This window comes from Artemia franciscana, unplaced genomic scaffold (assembly GCF_032884065.1).
Source record: "Artemia franciscana unplaced genomic scaffold, ASM3288406v1 Scaffold_1446, whole genome shotgun sequence".
Taxonomy (NCBI): Eukaryota; Metazoa; Arthropoda; class Branchiopoda; order Anostraca; family Artemiidae; genus Artemia; species Artemia franciscana.
Genome location: NW_027062834.1, coordinates 72,802 through 92,315, shown reverse-complemented (window position 1 = coordinate 92,315; position 19,514 = coordinate 72,802). Strand labels below are relative to the sequence as shown.

The window sequence follows — 19,514 nt, the reverse complement described above, 5'->3', positions numbered from 1 at the left end:
GAAAAAGATGGAAGAAGAGGATAAAAGTAAGAAATCCGACGAAGAGAAAATTGAAAAAGACGTAGACTTTGACAAAGAAGATTCAGAAAAAGAATACGAACCAGCTGAAGTAAGTTTATTATCGATATCTCCTAAGGACTGGGAAGATGTAGATCTTGTCAAGCTAACAACTTTATTTTGTGAATTCGGTCGTGTTCTAATGCTAGCTGACTACCGAAATTCAGTCGTTTGGAATTTCTTTACGCTGAGATTTCTTATTCTGAGAATTCGTGTCACCAAAAACTGAAATTAACAATTTTGACTCTGTTGAAACACCTATTAAAGGGTAAACCTTTGTTTTTCAATACTGGATAGCCTAATGAAGCGTTAACTGTCATAGTAGATCAGCTGTGGAATTTTCCCACTACTGATTTTTAAAATTTTCTGATACTGAATATTTCTTAGGATATTCAAGCAATTTTATTCAATGTGTTTTTAGTAAAAATGTTTAATAGAAACTATGAACTAAATCCAGTGAACTTTGATTGTTCTTCTTAGCTTTTAAGCGATTCTATTTAGGTTAATTTTTGTAGATTCTCATCAGTCTTGGAGGTTTATATTTGAAAGACAAAATTAAAACATCTTACTTACTTTTCTAAATTGGAACTTTAGCACTATTAAGAGATAAAAACTAAACTATTGATGCTCCCCAGTATGAATTTTATTAATTCGTTCATTGGTGGAAGAAGTGGCGGTTCTGGGCCTGGGCAGGGGACACCTGCCCCCCCCCCCAATTGTTGTGACCTCTTAAATTAAATTTCTTGTATTTTATATTTTATTACCCTGTGGTATACCTTGCTCCCTCCCCCCAGGTTGAGGCCTAAAACCACTAATGGGTGGAAGTTTTTAATAGAGACTATTAGACTTTTTTTTTTTTTAGCTTTAAAATACTTCCTTTGTTCCGATAAAGCTTGACAGTTTCGTCTCAATTCTTTAAGAACGACTCCTGAAACACAAAGGTCGTTTAATTGCAATAGGCAGCTTCTTTTAAATGGCTTAAAAACTTCAGTGTGATGAGTGAGTAATTGAGGGGGAGGTAGCCCCCTTTGATACATATTAACTTCTGTTTCCTTTGAAGTTTTAATGTTGCCTCTTACTTTCATTAAAAAAAAAGCTTTAAATTATTCTGAGCCATAGCAATTTAGAACAGTATACTTAAATAGCACGTACATCCAGCATTTGAAATGGCAATTCTTGCCACCAATGGTTACGTCTGGAAGAGAAACCAAATTGTAGGCCGTCCACTCTGCATCATTATAAAGACAAAATTAATCCATAGGGAGACCAGCATCTAGGACGGAAAAAGTCTTTCCATCTTCGATTTCCAGACCACTATATGCAAATTCATGTTGAATCTGTCATGTAAAAGTGGCTGGCTGACTGGTAATATTCCAAAAGTTTGGTATGAGATGGATGTGAACTATAAAATACGAGATCTAGTATACAAGACTTAGCAGAAAATCCGGAGAAAAAATTCCCTATTAAGAAGTAACATATGTATATTCAAATACGGACATTAATCTCCAGAATATTAATAAACTTCACGTAATACACACTCGAGAAGTTGAAAAAGCCTTTTTGGATAGTATTTGAAACTTTCAGTCATAACTTTTAAAATTCGAGCGATCCGTCATTTTCTGTTTTGACTGATGAAACTACTGATATGGTGAAGTACAAACAACTGAAAATTATATATTTTTTATTACATATCTGAAAGAAGATTGTTTGATCTAAATATTGTAGACCGTCCGAATAATGATTTTGACCTGATCTCTTTCAAACTTGATCGGGTTGTACCTGGTCTTTGGTCCTTCGAAAAAATCCACTCAAGTATAAAATTGAGCTGCCAAAGACAAAATTCAACAAATAAAGCAATGAAAAAGCTATTTTTTTAAGTAAACAATCTGTCTTCCAAATATAGACAGAATGTATGATTTAGAATGTCCTATAGTATTTATTTTTACGTTTTTATAGCAGCTGAATTCTCCCTTCATGCTTCAAGCGGTTGAGTTACCATTGCAGGATAAGATGACACAGGAGATATAGGGTCAATAAGGACCTCAAAGAAAAAAATTATGTGACATTGATATTTTTCCAATAAAACAGATGTGTCAAAATTTTAATTTGATATTACATCGGTTAGAAGAGGGTCACATAACCAAGAGGGAGGCTGTTTGTCCTCCTGTAGCTTTCGGCCTGTAAAATAGACACTAGAGCCTGTAATTTACAGAAATGTTTTTTTTTTTTCTGTTGACATTAGAAGCAAAAAGTTTAGTAAAATGAAGCTTTAACATAACATGACAATAATTTTATCAATAAGAAAGGAGGTAACACCCTGGAGCCCCCTTGTTCAGACTAAGTCACAATATGGGATTATGGTCTAATATCTACCCTTCCTCCTTATACTCCTACGTATATTCATCTGATTATACAACTTGGGCAAATGAATGGACTTTTTAAGGCAGGTATAACCTCTCCCCACTTGCGCAATGACCCAAAAGACTTTCTAAATAATGACTGAGGTATAATTATATTCTTTTCTTTGTTCTTCTTATTGTTCTTAGCTATTCTTTAGATACCTTATTTTACGTTTTGGACAAAAAAAAATTCAGAAGGAACTTTGAGGGGACTTATGGGAGGCTTTTGTCGAGATATTTGTCTACGGCAGAATTTAACGATGGGGTTTTGTGCTGGTTCTCATTTTATGTCATGAAACTCAACGCTATTATGATTTACAGCTGATGGGATTAATCCAGAAATTGTGGCCATTTTTTGGATATTTATAAATTTGATCTGTATTTCGTGTGTATTTAATTTCTTAATGCTAAGTATTTTAACTTTATAGACTACCCAAAATGTGCAGAAAAAAATGTTTTTTAAAAAATGTATGTTTTGTTCTCAAGACTCTGTAAAAGAATTATTCGTCTAAAAAATTTCAAAAAAATAAACAATTAGGGTACTTTTGAAATAAACGATTTATATATCATCTAAATTTGAAGTCAATAAGAAATACTGCAACTACTAGTATCAACTCACTTCTGAACCAACCTTGAAAGGCCAACATACTTCCTTTTCATCCAAATCTTTTGACAGCTCCAGTCTTTATCACCTTCTAAGAAGTTCTATCTTTCTGCATTCCTTTTTTATGAAGGCTCCCATCCCTTTTGTAGAACGGTGATTCAATTTCTGCTTTCAAAAATTGAATTTCGGTGATTGAATTTCTTCTTCTGTATTCCTTTTTTATGAACCCTGCCCATCCTTTTCGCAAAACGGTGATTGAATTTCTGCTCTCAAACTTTTGTATGACTTTAATTAATATGCTTTAAAACTTTGGTGTAAACTCAAGAAACACTCAAGAGGTATAAGTTTCACTAATTATTCTTGTACGATTACTTTAAGGGATTTTCACTTTTCTGTTGTTTGTCCCCACACTTTTCTAAAACTTGCTCAGTAATTTTTCTATCATAAATTTTTGTGTTCTTGCAATCTCATCCTCACTAGTAACAATTCTCTCCAACAGATGAGATGACGAGCTTGCTGGGCTGCTGATTTTGAGCACAGCTTATAACCTGCTTTGTTGTTTGTTTGTTTTTTATTGGGGGGGAGGGGTAAGTTTCTAGCTTTTTCAAACACAAACATTACTCCTTCTCCTGTTTTTCGCGACTCCTCCCTTATATCAACTTCATACGATACCAAAATATTTTCAGCGAGTCTCGTTTCCTTTTGATGTCCGTAGCAGAAAACAATGAAGTTTTCTTGGCATTTGCTATCTTGAAGATATAAACAAGAAAAAAAGCACTTATCTTGTAGCGAGCAGACCCACGGATGGCTGTGGCAATCAACATCGTGGCGGGCGGTCCGATGGACTGTGGAGACCTGCATGCGTTTATTACATCGTATTCTGGCATCCACAGCAACAGCTATAATATTATCCAATCATCTTGTCTAGTCATTGTATGTGTACTAAGAACCTTTTGTATGTAGAATCGTGTTTTTCATTGTGTAAAGAAATTCAGGTCTTGTCCCTACTTTTCCCAGCACGGTAGTCAACATGGTCCTCCTTTTTTACGGTTATCTTGAATACAAAATCCATCTTTTTTTGCAGTTTTGGACAATCATTCTAAAAGTATGGTGTCGAATTCATGATCAGACTAGACCTATATTGCCCGGGCAACTTGAAGTGTTGCAGCAACCTTTTTCGAATTCGCCGACTAAAGTGTTGCGAGAGCAACACTTTGGTTTTTTTCTTCGGTATCTGTTAAACGCTGAAGTTGTCAACCGATCTCAATTTTGAAATTGGTATGTTCTTTGGCAACCTTGACGACGTTAGGCCTCTCCTTGGTCCGTTGGCGGGATCAACTAAGCGATCTGATTGGCCGTGTATTAGGAAGAATGAAGTAAAGGTCTGTTTTGCTTATTCGCGTAATTACAACGCGCACCAAGGAAAAAAGGAATCTGTAATAAGCTTTAAATGCCGTATAACATATTTGACCGATGTTTCAGGGAACTTGTAAGTAAGAACCGGCTGTTAGGCTCGGTGATAAGGGTTTGGAAATTTTACTAGTTGGTGTACCCCAACCTTCGAGATTTTTGTTCCTGGTTTCAGTCTTATGTTTTCATGAAAATGGATCTCGAAGGTGAACGTAGATCAAACACGGCTTACAGTGGTGGATGTTGGACGTCCCAGATTCCGCATGTTTTAAAGGTGTCATCGAGGCAACCCGATTGAGAGACAGAATAAATATACAAATTTATGAAGAAACGGGAGAGTGACTGATAGTCCTGATTGTGGTGGGGAAAAAATGTTTTAAGTGTTAGCAGGACATTTAGGAAATGTAGAAAAATCGTATATTTAGAGGAAATAAAAACTTCTACAAATCTGTTCACAGTTTATTTAAGACAGATTGGTTCTGTTTTCTGTAACAGAAAGGGATATGGAATCGCCAGCAAAATGGTTAGCCAAGAATCTAATGACGTATTACAGTTACCACAACCCAGTTATCGTCGCACTAGAGACAAGTTAGCCAAAACTGATTTTTTTTTTCTTTCTTAGTTTCATTTTTAGTGTTTATACCAAGTGACTTGCATGATATGTAATATAAACATTTCTCATATTCGAAAGTTGACCTTCTCTTCCTTCTATCTTTGCCTATTATAAATTATTACAATATACTATAAGTTATTACATATTACAATATTTGCTACTGAACTTTTTACCTCTTGAGCTTTACTGTTCCGTGTTCTTTAGCCCTGTTTCGCATAACCAACGAATATAATTCCTCTTTTTCTATCTTGGACCATGTTTACTTCTCTTGTAAATATTAGACGACTACTATAGCTATATTTTTAAAGAGTTTTATTACTTGTTTTCATGATCAGAATCGTCGAAAACTTTTAATATCACTGTTTATATTTCCGATGCATTTTATTCACAGCCTTGTCACATGACATGTCCTATATTTAGTTGAGTTACACCTAGCGTATTCTTATCTAGAAAAGTTACGGATAACTTTATAATACCAACTAAGACCCATGACATAATTAGCTAATTGACTTTGCAACCAGTTAAACCTTATCCTGTTCAATCGTAGACATCGTGACGCATGAAAACTTAGAACAGTATCTTATACAATCTAGTTACTTTTCATGATCAAAATACCATAGATGAGACTGTATTAATTATTTTGAAACTACTTTATTGTTTTACGTTATCGTTTGTACCCGTTGCGTACCTCATTGTTTTACGTTATCGTTTTAACCCGTTGCGTAAACACTTAATTCTGTCAGATTTTGACAGATCACTGCTAATCATTTTGCTGGTGATTCCATATCCCTTTTTGTTACAGATAACAGAACTAATTGTCATATATATATATATATATATATATATATATATATATATATATATATATATATATATATATATATATGAAATGATTAAAGGGTTGGTATAAAAGTTTTTAATTGCCCCCGTGATAAATACGGTGTTCAATTGGGATCTATCAATATCTTTATACCCCAAATTCTTCCGGGATTGTTCATGTGGTTCCTATAAGTGATTAAATAAAAAAAAACAAGTCTTTTTGAAATGAAAGTATGGAGCAACATTAAATTTTAACGAACAGAAATTACTCCGTATATGAAAGGGGCTTTTTCTCCTCAACGCCCCCCTCTTTACGCTGAAGTTTTGCTGTTTTAAAAAGTAGACTTAAGAGAAAGAGTCAAACTTACTTACTTTGCTCCTTACTTTCATTTCAAAAACTTGTTTTTCTTTATTTATTGTCTGGACGTTTTTTAATTAATGTTTTGATCTTGGCTCTCCGCACATAAATAATTAAAACGAAATTTGCATGTTAATTTTTTTGGCTAAATGGCATTCTTATAGTTTAAATCGGAAGATTTTGAAAAAAAAGGAGCGAGGGAGGAGGCATAGATACCCTCCAATATTATTTGTTACTTCAAAAGATAAGTAGAACTTTTAATTTTTACGAACGTTTTCATTAGTAAAAAATATACCTAACTTGCAAATTAACTTACGTAACGAACTTCTATAATCGTATGTTTTTATTGCGTATATGAGGGGGTTCACCCCTCGTCGATACCTTGCTCTTTACACTAAAGCTTAAATGTTGTCCCAATTCCTTAAGAATGGCCTCTGAATCAAAAAGGCCGTAGAATAAATAGTTGAAATTACTGAAAATACTTTAGCGTAAAGAGTGAGATATTACGAGGAGGTAAACCTCTCATATGCGTAATAATCTTTGTTTGTTTTAATTTTTAATGCTGCTCCTTACTTTCAGTAGAAACAACTTTTCATATTTGTTTTTTCATTGTTTTTTCAAATATTGCTAGACAATCCTGTGCCCCCTTCATTGAAATTATTTTCCCCCATGAGAAGTTCATCCGTGGAAATATCCTCCCACATAACCCTCCCCCCTTCAACTCCCCCCTAAACCAAAAAAATTCATCTAAAAATGTCTCTACACTTCCCAGTAACCATTACTATATGTAAACACAGGTCAAAGTTTGTAACTTGCGGCCCCTCCCATGGGGACTGCAGGAAAGTAAGTCGTCCCTTACAAAGACGACTTAATGAGAAAATGGTTGTTAGGGTATACGACTATGGTGAATAAAATGGCTATCTCAGAATTTTGATTTGGTGACTTTGGGGAAAAAATGAGCACGGGAGGGGGCCTTAGTGCCCTCCAATTTTTTTGGTCACTTAAAAATGACATTATAACTTTTAATTTATGTTAGAATGAGCCTTCTCGCAACATTCTAGGACCACTAAGTCGATACGATAACCCCTGGGGAAAAAAGAAACAAAAAAACAAACAAACACACATCCGTGATCTGTGTTCTGGCAAAAAATGCGAAATTCAACATTTTTGTAGATAGGAGCTTGAAACTTCTGCAATAAGGTTTTCTAATAAGCTGAATCTGATAGTGTGATTTTCCTTAAGATTGTATGACTTTTAGCGGATGTTTCCCCCTATGTAATAAGGAGCGACCCGGCTCAATAGTAAACAAAACTCTAAAAAACGGAATTTTGATGCTAAAAGATACATCAAAAGAATTGGATTTTCATGTTGATTCTAAATATATAAGTTTCATCAAATTTAGTCTTGGTAATCAAAAGTTACGAGCCTGAGAAATATTGCCTTATTTTGGAAAATAGGAGGAAACACCCCCTAAAAGTCATAGAATCTTAACAAAAATCACACCATCGAATTCGGCGTATCAGAGAACCGGTTAGCGAAAATTTAAAGCTCTTATCTACAAAAATGTGGAATCTCGTATTTTTTGCCAGAAGACAAATCACGGGTGTGTGTGTTTTTTTTTTTTTTCAGGGGTCATCGTATCGACCAAGTGGTCCTAGAATGTTGCAAGAGGGCTCATTCTAATGAAAATCAAAAGTTCTATTGCCCTTTTGAAGTGACCAAAAAAATTGGAGGGCACCTAGGCCCCCTCCCACGCTTATTTTTTCCCAAAGTCAACAGATCAAAATTTTGAGATAGCCATTTTGTTCTGCATAGTCGAAAACTATAATAACTATGTCTTTGGGAATGACTTACTCCCCCAGAATCCCTTGGGGAGGGGCTGTAAGTTACAAAATTTGACCAGTGTTTACATACAGTAATGGTTGTTGGGAAGTGTGCAGACGTTTTCAGGGGGATTTTTTTGGTTGGGGGGGGGGGCTGAGGGAGGGGGATATGTGGGAGGATCTTTCCTTGGAGGAATATGTCATGGGAGAAAAAAATTCAATGAAAAGGGCGGCGGATTTTCTAGCATTACTATAAAAAACAATGAAAAAATAAACATGAAAACGTTTTTTCAATTGAAAGTAAGGAGTATCATTGAAACTTAAAACGAATAGAGATTATTACGCATATGAGGGGTTCTAAAAGTATTTTAGCATAAAGAGCGATGTATTTAGGAGGAGATAAATAACTCGCTCTTTATGCTAAAGTCTTTTTAGTAATTTCAACTATTTATTCTACGGCCTTTCTGATTCAGGGGTCATTCTTAAGGAATTGGGACAAAACTTACGTTTTAGTGTAAAGAGCGAGGTATTAACGAGGGTATAAACCCCCTCGTATATATAATAAAAATATAAGAATGTAAAAGTTTGTTACGTAAGTTAATTCTGAAGTTACGTATATTTTTTACTAATAAAAACGTTCGCTAAAAATTAAAAGTTCTAGTTGCCTTTTTAAGTAACCGAAAAACTGAAGGGCAACTGGGCCTCCTTCCCCACCCCTTATTTCTCAAAATTGTCTGATCAAAACTAAGAGTAAGCCATTTTGCCAAAAAAAAAAAATTAATATACAAATTTCATTTTAATAATTTATGTGCGGAGAGCCAAAATCAAACATGCATTAATTCAAAAACTTTCAGAAATTAAATAAAAAAACTAGTTTTTTTAACTGAAAGTATGGAGCGACATTATAACTTAAAACGAACAGAAATTACGCCATATATGAAATGGGTTGTCCCCTCCGCAATCCCTCGCTCTTTACGCTAAAGTTTGACTCTTTGCCACAATTCTACTTTTTTGAATAATTAAAAGCTTTAGCGTAAAGAGCGAGGGATTGCGGAGGGGACAACCCATTTCATATACGGAGTAATTTCTGTTCGCTTTAGGTTTTAATGTCGCTCCTTACTTTCAGTTTTAAAAAACTTTTTTTTTTATTTAATCAGTCAAAGAATGATCACGTTTTTACGTCACATTATCAGATCCAAGTGGAAATATAAAAGTACCCATGTTCGTGCTTTTATCAGCATTATCTTAATTTTTTTGTCTTTGTAAATTGTGTTGATTTGAGTTTCATATTGTCTTTGCCGAGGAAGAACTATTAGAAACTGTTCTTTCTTTTGATAATTCACGGTAATTATGGACGAAGTTAATGGTGAACACTTATTTTGTAGATTGGTGATGAAAATAGTGACAGAAGTGAAAGTGAAGCAGAACGAGCAATGAAAGAAAAACAGGACAAAGAAGAAAGGAAAAAGATGGAAGAAGAGGATAAAAGTAAGAAATCCGACGAAGAGAAAATTGAAAAAGACGTAGACTTTGACAAAGAAGATTCAGAAAAAGAATACGAACCAGCTGAAGTAAGTTTATTATCGATATCTCCTAAGGACTGGGAAGATGTAGATCTTGTCAAGCTAACAACTTTATTTTGTGAATTCGGTCGTGTTCTAATGCTAGCTGACTACCGAAATTCAGTCGTTTGGAATTTCTTTACGCTGAGATTTCTTATTCTGAGAATTCGTGTCACCAAAAACTGAAATTAACAATTTTGACTCTGTTGAAACACCTATTAAAGGGTAAACCTTTGTTTTTCAATACTGGATAGCCTAATGAAGCGTTAACTGTCATAGTAGATCAGCTGTGGAATTTTCCCACTACTGATTTTTAAAATTTTCTGATACTGAATATTTCTTAGGATATTCAAGCAATTTTATTCAATGTGTTTTTAGTAAAAATGTTTAATAGAAACTATGAACTAAATCCAGTGAACTTTGATTGTTCTTCTTAGCTTTTAAGCGATTCTATTTAGGTTAATTTTTGTAGATTCTCATCAGTCTTGGAGGTTTATATTTGAAAGACAAAATTAAAACATCTTACTTACTTTTCTAAATTGGAACTTTAGCACTATTAAGAGATAAAAACTAAACTATTGATGCTCCCCAGTATGAATTTTATTAATTCGTTCATTGGTGGAAGAAGTGGCGGTTCTGGGCCTGGGCAGGGGACACCTGCCCCCCCCCCCAATTGTTGTGACCTCTTAAATTAAATTTCTTGTATTTTATATTTTATTACCCTGTGGTATACCTTGCTCCCTCCCCCCAGGTTGAGGCCTAAAACCACTAATGGGTGGAAGTTTTTAATAGAGACTATTAGACTTTTTTTTTTTTTAGCTTTAAAATACTTCCTTTGTTCCGATAAAGCTTGACAGTTTCGTCTCAATTCTTTAAGAACGACTCCTGAAACACAAAGGTCGTTTAATTGCAATAGGCAGCTTCTTTTAAATGGCTTAAAAACTTCAGTGTGATGAGTGAGTAATTGAGGGGGAGGTAGCCCCCTTTGATACATATTAACTTCTGTTTCCTTTGAAGTTTTAATGTTGCCTCTTACTTTCATTAAAAAAAAAGCTTTAAATTATTCTGAGCCATAGCAATTTAGAACAGTATACTTAAATAGCACGTACATCCAGCATTTGAAATGGCAATTCTTGCCACCAATGGTTACGTCTGGAAGAGAAACCAAATTGTAGGCCGTCCACTCTGCATCATTATAAAGACAAAATTAATCCATAGGGAGACCAGCATCTAGGACGGAAAAAGTCTTTCCATCTTCGATTTCCAGACCACTATATGCAAATTCATGTTGAATCTGTCATGTAAAAGTGGCTGGCTGACTGGTAATATTCCAAAAGTTTGGTATGAGATGGATGTGAACTATAAAATACGAGATCTAGTATACAAGACTTAGCAGAAAATCCGGAGAAAAAATTCCCTATTAAGAAGTAACATATGTATATTCAAATACGGACATTAATCTCCAGAATATTAATAAACTTCACGTAATACACACTCGAGAAGTTGAAAAAGCCTTTTTGGATAGTATTTGAAACTTTCAGTCATAACTTTTAAAATTCGAGCGATCCGTCATTTTCTGTTTTGACTGATGAAACTACTGATATGGTGAAGTACAAACAACTGAAAATTATATATTTTTTATTACATATCTGAAAGAAGATTGTTTGATCTAAATATTGTAGACCGTCCGAATAATGATTTTGACCTGATCTCTTTCAAACTTGATCGGGTTGTACCTGGTCTTTGGTCCTTCGAAAAAATCCACTCAAGTATAAAATTGAGCTGCCAAAGACAAAATTCAACAAATAAAGCAATGAAAAAGCTATTTTTTTAAGTAAACAATCTGTCTTCCAAATATAGACAGAATGTATGATTTAGAATGTCCTATAGTATTTATTTTTACGTTTTTATAGCAGCTGAATTCTCCCTTCATGCTTCAAGCGGTTGAGTTACCATTGCAGGATAAGATGACACAGGAGATATAGGGTCAATAAGGACCTCAAAGAAAAAAATTATGTGACATTGATATTTTTCCAATAAAACAGATGTGTCAAAATTTTAATTTGATATTACATCGGTTAGAAGAGGGTCACATAACCAAGAGGGAGGCTGTTTGTCCTCCTGTAGCTTTCGGCCTGTAAAATAGACACTAGAGCCTGTAATTTACAGAAATGTTTTTTTTTTTTTTCTGTTGACATTAGAAGCAAAAAGTTTAGTAAAATGAAGCTTTAACATAACATGACAATAATTTTATCAATAAGAAAGGAGGTAACACCCTGGAGCCCCCTTGTTCAGACTAAGTCACAATATGGGATTATGGTCTAATATCTACCCTTCCTCCTTATACTCCTACGTATATTCATCTGATTATACAACTTGGGCAAATGAATGGACTTTTTAAGGCAGGTATAACCTCTCCCCACTTGCGCAATGACCCAAAAGACTTTCTAAATAATGACTGAGGTATAATTATATTCTTTTCTTTGTTCTTCTTATTGTTCTTAGCTATTCTTTAGATACCTTATTTTACGTTTTGGACAAAAAAAAATTCAGAAGGAACTTTGAGGGGACTTATGGGAGGCTTTTGTCGAGATATTTGTCTACGGCAGAATTTAACGATGGGGTTTTGTGCTGGTTCTCATTTTATGTCATGAAACTCAACGCTATTATGATTTACAGCTGATGGGATTAATCCAGAAATTGTGGCCATTTTTTGGATATTTATAAATTTGATCTGTATTTCGTGTGTATTTAATTTCTTAATGCTAAGTATTTTAACTTTATAGACTACCCAAAATGTGCAGAAAAAAATGTTTTTTAAAAAATGTATGTTTTGTTCTCAAGACTCTGTAAAAGAATTATTCGTCTAAAAAATTTCAAAAAAATAAACAATTAGGGTACTTTTGAAATAAACGATTTATATATCATCTAAATTTGAAGTCAATAAGAAATACTGCAACTACTAGTATCAACTCACTTCTGAACCAACCTTGAAAGGCCAACATACTTCCTTTTCATCCAAATCTTTTGACAGCTCCAGTCTTTATCACCTTCTAAGAAGTTCTATCTTTCTGCATTCCTTTTTTATGAAGGCTCCCATCCCTTTTGTAGAACGGTGATTCAATTTCTGCTTTCAAAAATTGAATTTCGGTGATTGAATTTCTTCTTCTGTATTGCTTTTTTATGAACCCTGCCCATCCTTTTCGCAAAACGGTGATTGAATTTCTGCTCTCAAACTTTTGTATGACTTTAATTAATATGCTTTAAAACTTTGGTGTAAACTCAAGAAACACTCAAGAGGTATAAGTTTCACTAATTATTCTTGTACGATTACTTTAAGGGATTTTCACTTTTCTGTTGTTTGTCCCCACACTTTTCTAAAACTTGCTCAGTAATTTTTCTATCATAAATTTTTGTGTTCTTGCAATCTCATCCTCACTAGTAACAATTCTCTCCAACAGATGAGATGACGAGCTTGCTGGGCTGCTGATTTTGAGCACAGCTTATAACCTGCTTTGTTGTTTGTTTGTTTTTTATTGGGGGGGAGGGGTAAGTTTCTAGCTTTTTCAAACACAAACATTACTCCTTCTCCTGTTTTTCGCGACTCCTCCCTTATATCAACTTCATACGATACCAAAATATTTTCAGCGAGTCTCGTTTCCTTTTGATGTCCGTAGCAGAAAACAATGAAGTTTTCTTGGCATTTGCTATCTTGAAGATATAAACAAGAAAAAAAGCACTTATCTTGTAGCGAGCAGACCCACGGATGGCTGTGGCAATCAACATCGTGGCGGGCGGTCCGATGGACTGTGGAGACCTGCATGCGTTTATTACATCGTATTCTGGCATCCACAGCAACAGCTATAATATTATCCAATCATCTTGTCTAGTCATTGTATGTGTACTAAGAACCTTTTGTATGTAGAATCGTGTTTTTCATTGTGTAAAGAAATTCAGGTCTTGTCCCTACTTTTCCCAGCACGGTAGTCAACATGGTCCTCCTTTTTTACGGTTATCTTGAATACAAAATCCATCTTTTTTTGCAGTTTTGGACAATCATTCTAAAAGTATGGTGTCGAATTCATGATCAGACTAGACCTATATTGCCCGGGCAACTTGAAGTGTTGCAGCAACCTTTTTCGAATTCGCCGACTAAAGTGTTGCGAGAGCAACACTTTGGTTTTTTTCTTCGGTATCTGTTAAACGCTGAAGTTGTCAACCGATCTCAATTTTGAAATTGGTATGTTCTTTGGCAACCTTGACGACGTTAGGCCTCTCCTTGGTCCGTTGGCGGGATCAACTAAGCGATCTGATTGGCCGTGTATTAGGAAGAATGAAGTAAAGGTCTGTTTTGCTTATTCGCGTAATTACAACGCGCACCAAGGAAAAAAGGAATCTGTAATAAGCTTTAAATGCCGTATAACATATTTGACCGATGTTTCAGGGAACTTGTAAGTAAGAACCGGCTGTTAGGCTCGGTGATAAGGGTTTGGAAATTTTACTAGTTGGTGTACCCCAACCTTCGAGATTTTTGTTCCTGGTTTCAGTCTTATGTTTTCATGAAAATGGATCTCGAAGGTGAACGTAGATCAAACACGGCTTACAGTGGTGGATGTTGGACGTCCCAGATTCCGCATGTTTTAAAGGTGTCATCGAGGCAACCCGATTGAGAGACAGAATAAATATACAAATTTATGAAGAAACGGGAGAGTGACTGATAGTCCTGATTGTGGTGGGGAAAAAATGTTTTAAGTGTTAGCAGGACATTTAGGAAATGTAGAAAAATCGTATATTTAGAGGAAATAAAAACTTCTACAAATCTGTTCACAGTTTATTTAAGACAGATTGGTTCTGTTTTCTGTAACAGAAAGGGATATGGAATCGCCAGCAAAATGGTTAGCCAAGAATCTAATGACGTATTACAGTTACCACAACCCAGTTATCGTCGCACTAGAGACAAGTTAGCCAAAACTGATTTTTTTTTTCTTTCTTAGTTTCATTTTTAGTGTTTATACCAAGTGACTTGCATGATATGTAATATAAACATTTCTCATATTCGAAAGTTGACCTTCTCTTCCTTCTATCTTTGCCTATTATAAATTATTACAATATACTATAAGTTATTACATATTACAATATTTGCTACTGAACTTTTTACCTCTTGAGCTTTACTGTTCCGTGTTCTTTAGCCCTGTTTCGCATAACCAACGAATATAATTCCTCTTTTTCTATCTTGGACCATGTTTACTTCTCTTGTAAATATTAGACGACTACTATAGCTATATTTTTAAAGAGTTTTATTACTTGTTTTCATGATCAGAATCGTCGAAAACTTTTAATATCACTGTTTATATTTCCGATGCATTTTATTCACAGCCTTGTCACATGACATGTCCTATATTTAGTTGAGTTACACCTAGCGTATTCTTATCTAGAAAAGTTACGGATAACTTTATAATACCAACTAAGACCCATGACATAATTAGCTAATTGACTTTGCAACCAGTTAAACCTTATCCTGTTCAATCGTAGACATCGTGACGCATGAAAACTTAGAACAGTATCTTATACAATCTAGTTACTTTTCATGATCAAAATACCATAGATGAGACTGTATTAATTATTTTGAAACTACTTTATTGTTTTACGTTATCGTTTGTACCCGTTGCGTACCTCATTGTTTTACGTTATCGTTTTAACCCGTTGCGTAAACACTTAATTCTGTCAGATTTTGACAGATCACTGCTAATCATTTTGCTGGTGATTCCATATCCCTTTTTGTTACAGATAACAGAACTAATTGTCATATATATATATATATATATATATATATATATATATATATATATATATATATATATATATATATATATGAAATGATTAAAGGGTTGGTATAAAAGTTTTTAATTGCCCCCGTGATAAATACGGTGTTCAATCGGGATCTTTCAATATCCTTGTACCCCAAATTCTTCCGGGACTGTTCATGTGGTTCCTATAAGTGATTAAATAAAAAAAAAACAAGTCTTTTTGAAATGAAAGTATGGAGCAACATTAAATTTTAACGAACAGAAATTACTCCGTATATGAAAGGGGCTTTTTCTCCTCAACGCCCCCCTCTTTACGCTGAAGTTTTGCTGTTTTAAAAAGTAGACTTAAGAGAAAGAGTCAAACTTACTTACTTTGCTCCTTACTTTCATTTCAAAAACTTGTTTTTCTTTATTTATTGTCTGGACGTTTTTTAATTAATGTTTTGATCTTGGCTCTCCGCACATAAATAATTAAAACGAAATTTGCATGTTAATTTTTTTGGCTAAATGGCATTCTTATAGTTTAAATCGGAAGATTTTGAAAAAAAAGGAGCGAGGGAGGAGGCATAGATACCCTCCAATATTATTTGTTACTTCAAAAGATAAGTAGAACTTTTAATTTTTACGAACGTTTTCATTAGTAAAAAATATACCTAACTTGCAAATTAACTTACGTAACGAACTTCTATAATCGTATGTTTTTATTGCGTATATGAGGGGGTTCACCCCTCGTCGATACCTTGCTCTTTACACTAAAGCTTAAATGTTGTCCCAATTCCTTAAGAATGGCCTCTGAATCAAAAAGGCCGTAGAATAAATAGTTGAAATTACTGAAAATACTTTAGCGTAAAGAGTGAGATATTACGAGGAGGTAAACCTCTCATATGCGTAATAATCTTTGTTTGTTTTAATTTTTAATGCTGCTCCTTACTTTCAGTAGAAACAACTTTTCATATTTGTTTTTTCATTGTTTTTTCAAATATTGCTAGACAATCCTGTGCCCCCTTCATTGAAATTATTTTCCCCCATGAGAAGTTCATCCGTGGAAATATCCTCCCACATAACCCTCCCCCCTTCAACTCCCCCCTAAACCAAAAAAATTCATCTAAAAATGTCTCTACACTTCCCAGTAACCATTACTATATGTAAACACAGGTCAAAGTTTGTAACTTGCGGCCCCTCCCATGGGGACTGCAGGAAAGTAAGTCGTCCCTTACAAAGACGACTTAATGAGAAAATGGTTGTTAGGGTATACGACTATGGTGAATAAAATGGCTATCTCAGAATTTTGATTTGGTGACTTTGGGGAAAAAATGAGCACGGGAGGGGGCCTTAGTGCCCTCCAATTTTTTTGGTCACTTAAAAATGACATTATAACTTTTAATTTATGTTAGAATGAGCCTTCTCGCAACATTCTAGGACCACTAAGTCGATACGATAACCCCTGGGGAAAAAAGAAACAAAAAAACAAACAAACACACATCCGTGATCTGTGTTCTGGCAAAAAATGCGAAATTCAACATTTTTGTAGATAGGAGCTTGAAACTTCTGCAATAAGGTTTTCTAATAAGCTGAATCTGATAGTGTGATTTTCCTTAAGATTGTATGACTTTTAGCGGATGTTTCCCCCTATGTAATAAGGAGCGACCCGGCTCAATAGTAAACAAAACTCTAAAAAACGGAATTTTGATGCTAAAAGATACATCAAAAGAATTGGATTTTCATGTTGATTCTAAATATATAAGTTTCATCAAATTTAGTCTTGGTAATCAAAAGTTACGAGCCTGAGAAATATTGCCTTATTTTGGAAAATAGGAGGAAACACCCCCTAAAAGTCATAGAATCTTAACAAAAATCACACCATCGAATTCGGCGTATCAGAGAACCGGTTAGCGAAAATTTAAAGCTCTTATCTACAAAAATGTGGAATCTCGTATTTTTTGCCAGAAGACAAATCACGGGTGTGTGTGTTTTTTTTTTTTTTTCAGGGGTCATCGTATCGACCAAGTGGTCCTAGAATGTTGCAAGAGGGCTCATTCTAATGAAAATCAAAAGTTCTATTGCCCTTTTGAAGTGACCAAAAAAATTGGAGGGCACCTAGGCCCCCTCCCACGCTTATTTTTTCCCAAAGTCAACAGATCAAAATTTTGAGATAGCCATTTTGTTCTGCATAGTCGAAAACTATAATAACTATGTCTTTGGGAATGACTTACTCCCCCAGAATCCCTTGGGGAGGGGCTGTAAGTTACAAAATTTGACCAGTGTTTACATACAGTAATGGTTGTTGGGAAGTGTGCAGACGTTTTCAGGGGGATTTTTTTGGTTGGGGGGGGGGGCTGAGGGAGGGGGATATGTGGGAGGATCTTTCCTTGGAGGAATATGTCATGGGAGAAAAAAATTCAATGAAAAGGGCGGCGGATTTTCTAGCATTACTATAAAAAACAATGAAAAAATAAACATGAAAACGTTTTTTCAATTGAAAGTAAGGAGTATCATTGAAACTTAAAACGAATAGAGATTATTACGCATATGAGGGGTTCTAAAAGTATTTTAGCATAAAGAGCGATGTATTTAGGAGGAGATAAATAACTCGCTCTTTATGCTAAAGTCTTTTTAGTAATTTCAACTATTTATTCTACGGCCTTTCTGATTCAGGGGTCATTCTTAAGGAATTGGGACAAAACTTACGTTTTAGTGTAAAGAGCGAGGTATTAACGAGGGTATAAACCCCCTCGTATATATAATAAAAATATAAGAATGTAAAAGTTTGTTACGTAAGTTAATTCTGAAGTTACGTATATTTTTTACTAATAAAAACGTTCGCTAAAAATTAAAAGTTCTAGTTGCCTTTTTAAGTAACCGAAAAACTGAAGGGCAACTGGGCCTCCTTCCCCACCCCTTATTTCTCAAAATTGTCTGATCAAAACTAAGAGTAAGCCATTTTGCCAAAAAAAAAAAATTAATATACAAATTTCATTTTAATAATTTATGTGCGGAGAGCCAAAATCAAACATGCATTAATTCAAAAACTTTCAGAAATTAAATAAAAAAACTAGTTTTTTTAACTGAAAGTATGGAGCGACATTATAACTTAAAACGAACAGAAATTACGCCATATATGAAATGGGTTGTCCCCTCCGCAATCCCTCGCTCTTTACGCTAAAGTTTGACTCTTTGCCACAATTCTACTTTTTTGAATAATTAAAAGCTTTAGCGTAAAGAGCGAGGGATTGCGGAGGGGACAACCCATTTCATATACGGAGTAATTTCTGTTCGCTTTAGGTTTTAATGTCGCTCCTTACTTTCAGTTTTAAAAAACTTTTTTTTTTTATTTAATCAGTCAAAGAATGATCACGTTTTTACGTCACATTATCAGATCCAAGTGGAAATATAAAAGTACCCATGTTCGTGCTTTTATCAGCATTATCTTAATTTTTTTGTCTTTGTAAATTGTGTTGATTTGAGTTTCATATTGTCTTTGCCGAGGAAGAACTATTAGAAACTGTTCTTTCTTTTGATAATTCACGGTAATTATGGACGAAGTTAATGGTGAACACTTATTTTGTAGATTGGTGATGAAAATAGTGACAGAAGTGAAAGTGAAGCAGAACGAGCAATGAAAGAAAAACAGGACAAAGAAGAAAGGAAAAAGATGGAAGAAGAGGATAAAAGTAAGAAATCCGACGAAGAGAAAATTGAAAAAGACGTAGACTTTGACAAAGAAGATTCAGAAAAAGAATACGAACCAGCTGAAGTAAGTTTATTATCGATATCTCCTAAGGACTGGGAAGATGTAGATCTTGTCAAGCTAACAACTTTATTTTGTGAATTCGGTCGTGTTCTAATGCTAGCTGACTACCGAAATTCAGTCGTTTGGAATTTCTTTACGCTGAGATTTCTTATTCTGAGAATTCGTGTCACCAAAAACTGAAATTAACAATTTTGACTCTGTTGAAACACCTATTAAAGGGTAAACCTTTGTTTTTCAATACTGGATAGCCTAATGAAGCGTTAACTGTCATAGTAGATCAGCTGTGGAATTTTCCCACTACTGATTTTTAA

General features: G+C 34.5%; 1 protein-coding gene across 1 annotated transcript in view; it reads left to right on the top strand.

Moving 5' to 3' along the window:
• The first annotated feature begins 7 nt into the window (after positions 1-7).
• LOC136042549 (myb-like protein X) overlaps positions 8-19,514 on the top strand; it is a 90,819-nt gene continuing 71,312 nt past the window's right edge. Inside the window, exons 1-3 of the mRNA XM_065727518.1 lie at positions 8-109; positions 9,469-9,654; positions 19,021-19,206. Coding sequence (XP_065583590.1) covers positions 8-109; positions 9,469-9,654; positions 19,021-19,206 — 474 coding nt within the window. The remainder of the gene's footprint in view (positions 110-9,468; positions 9,655-19,020; positions 19,207-19,514) is intronic.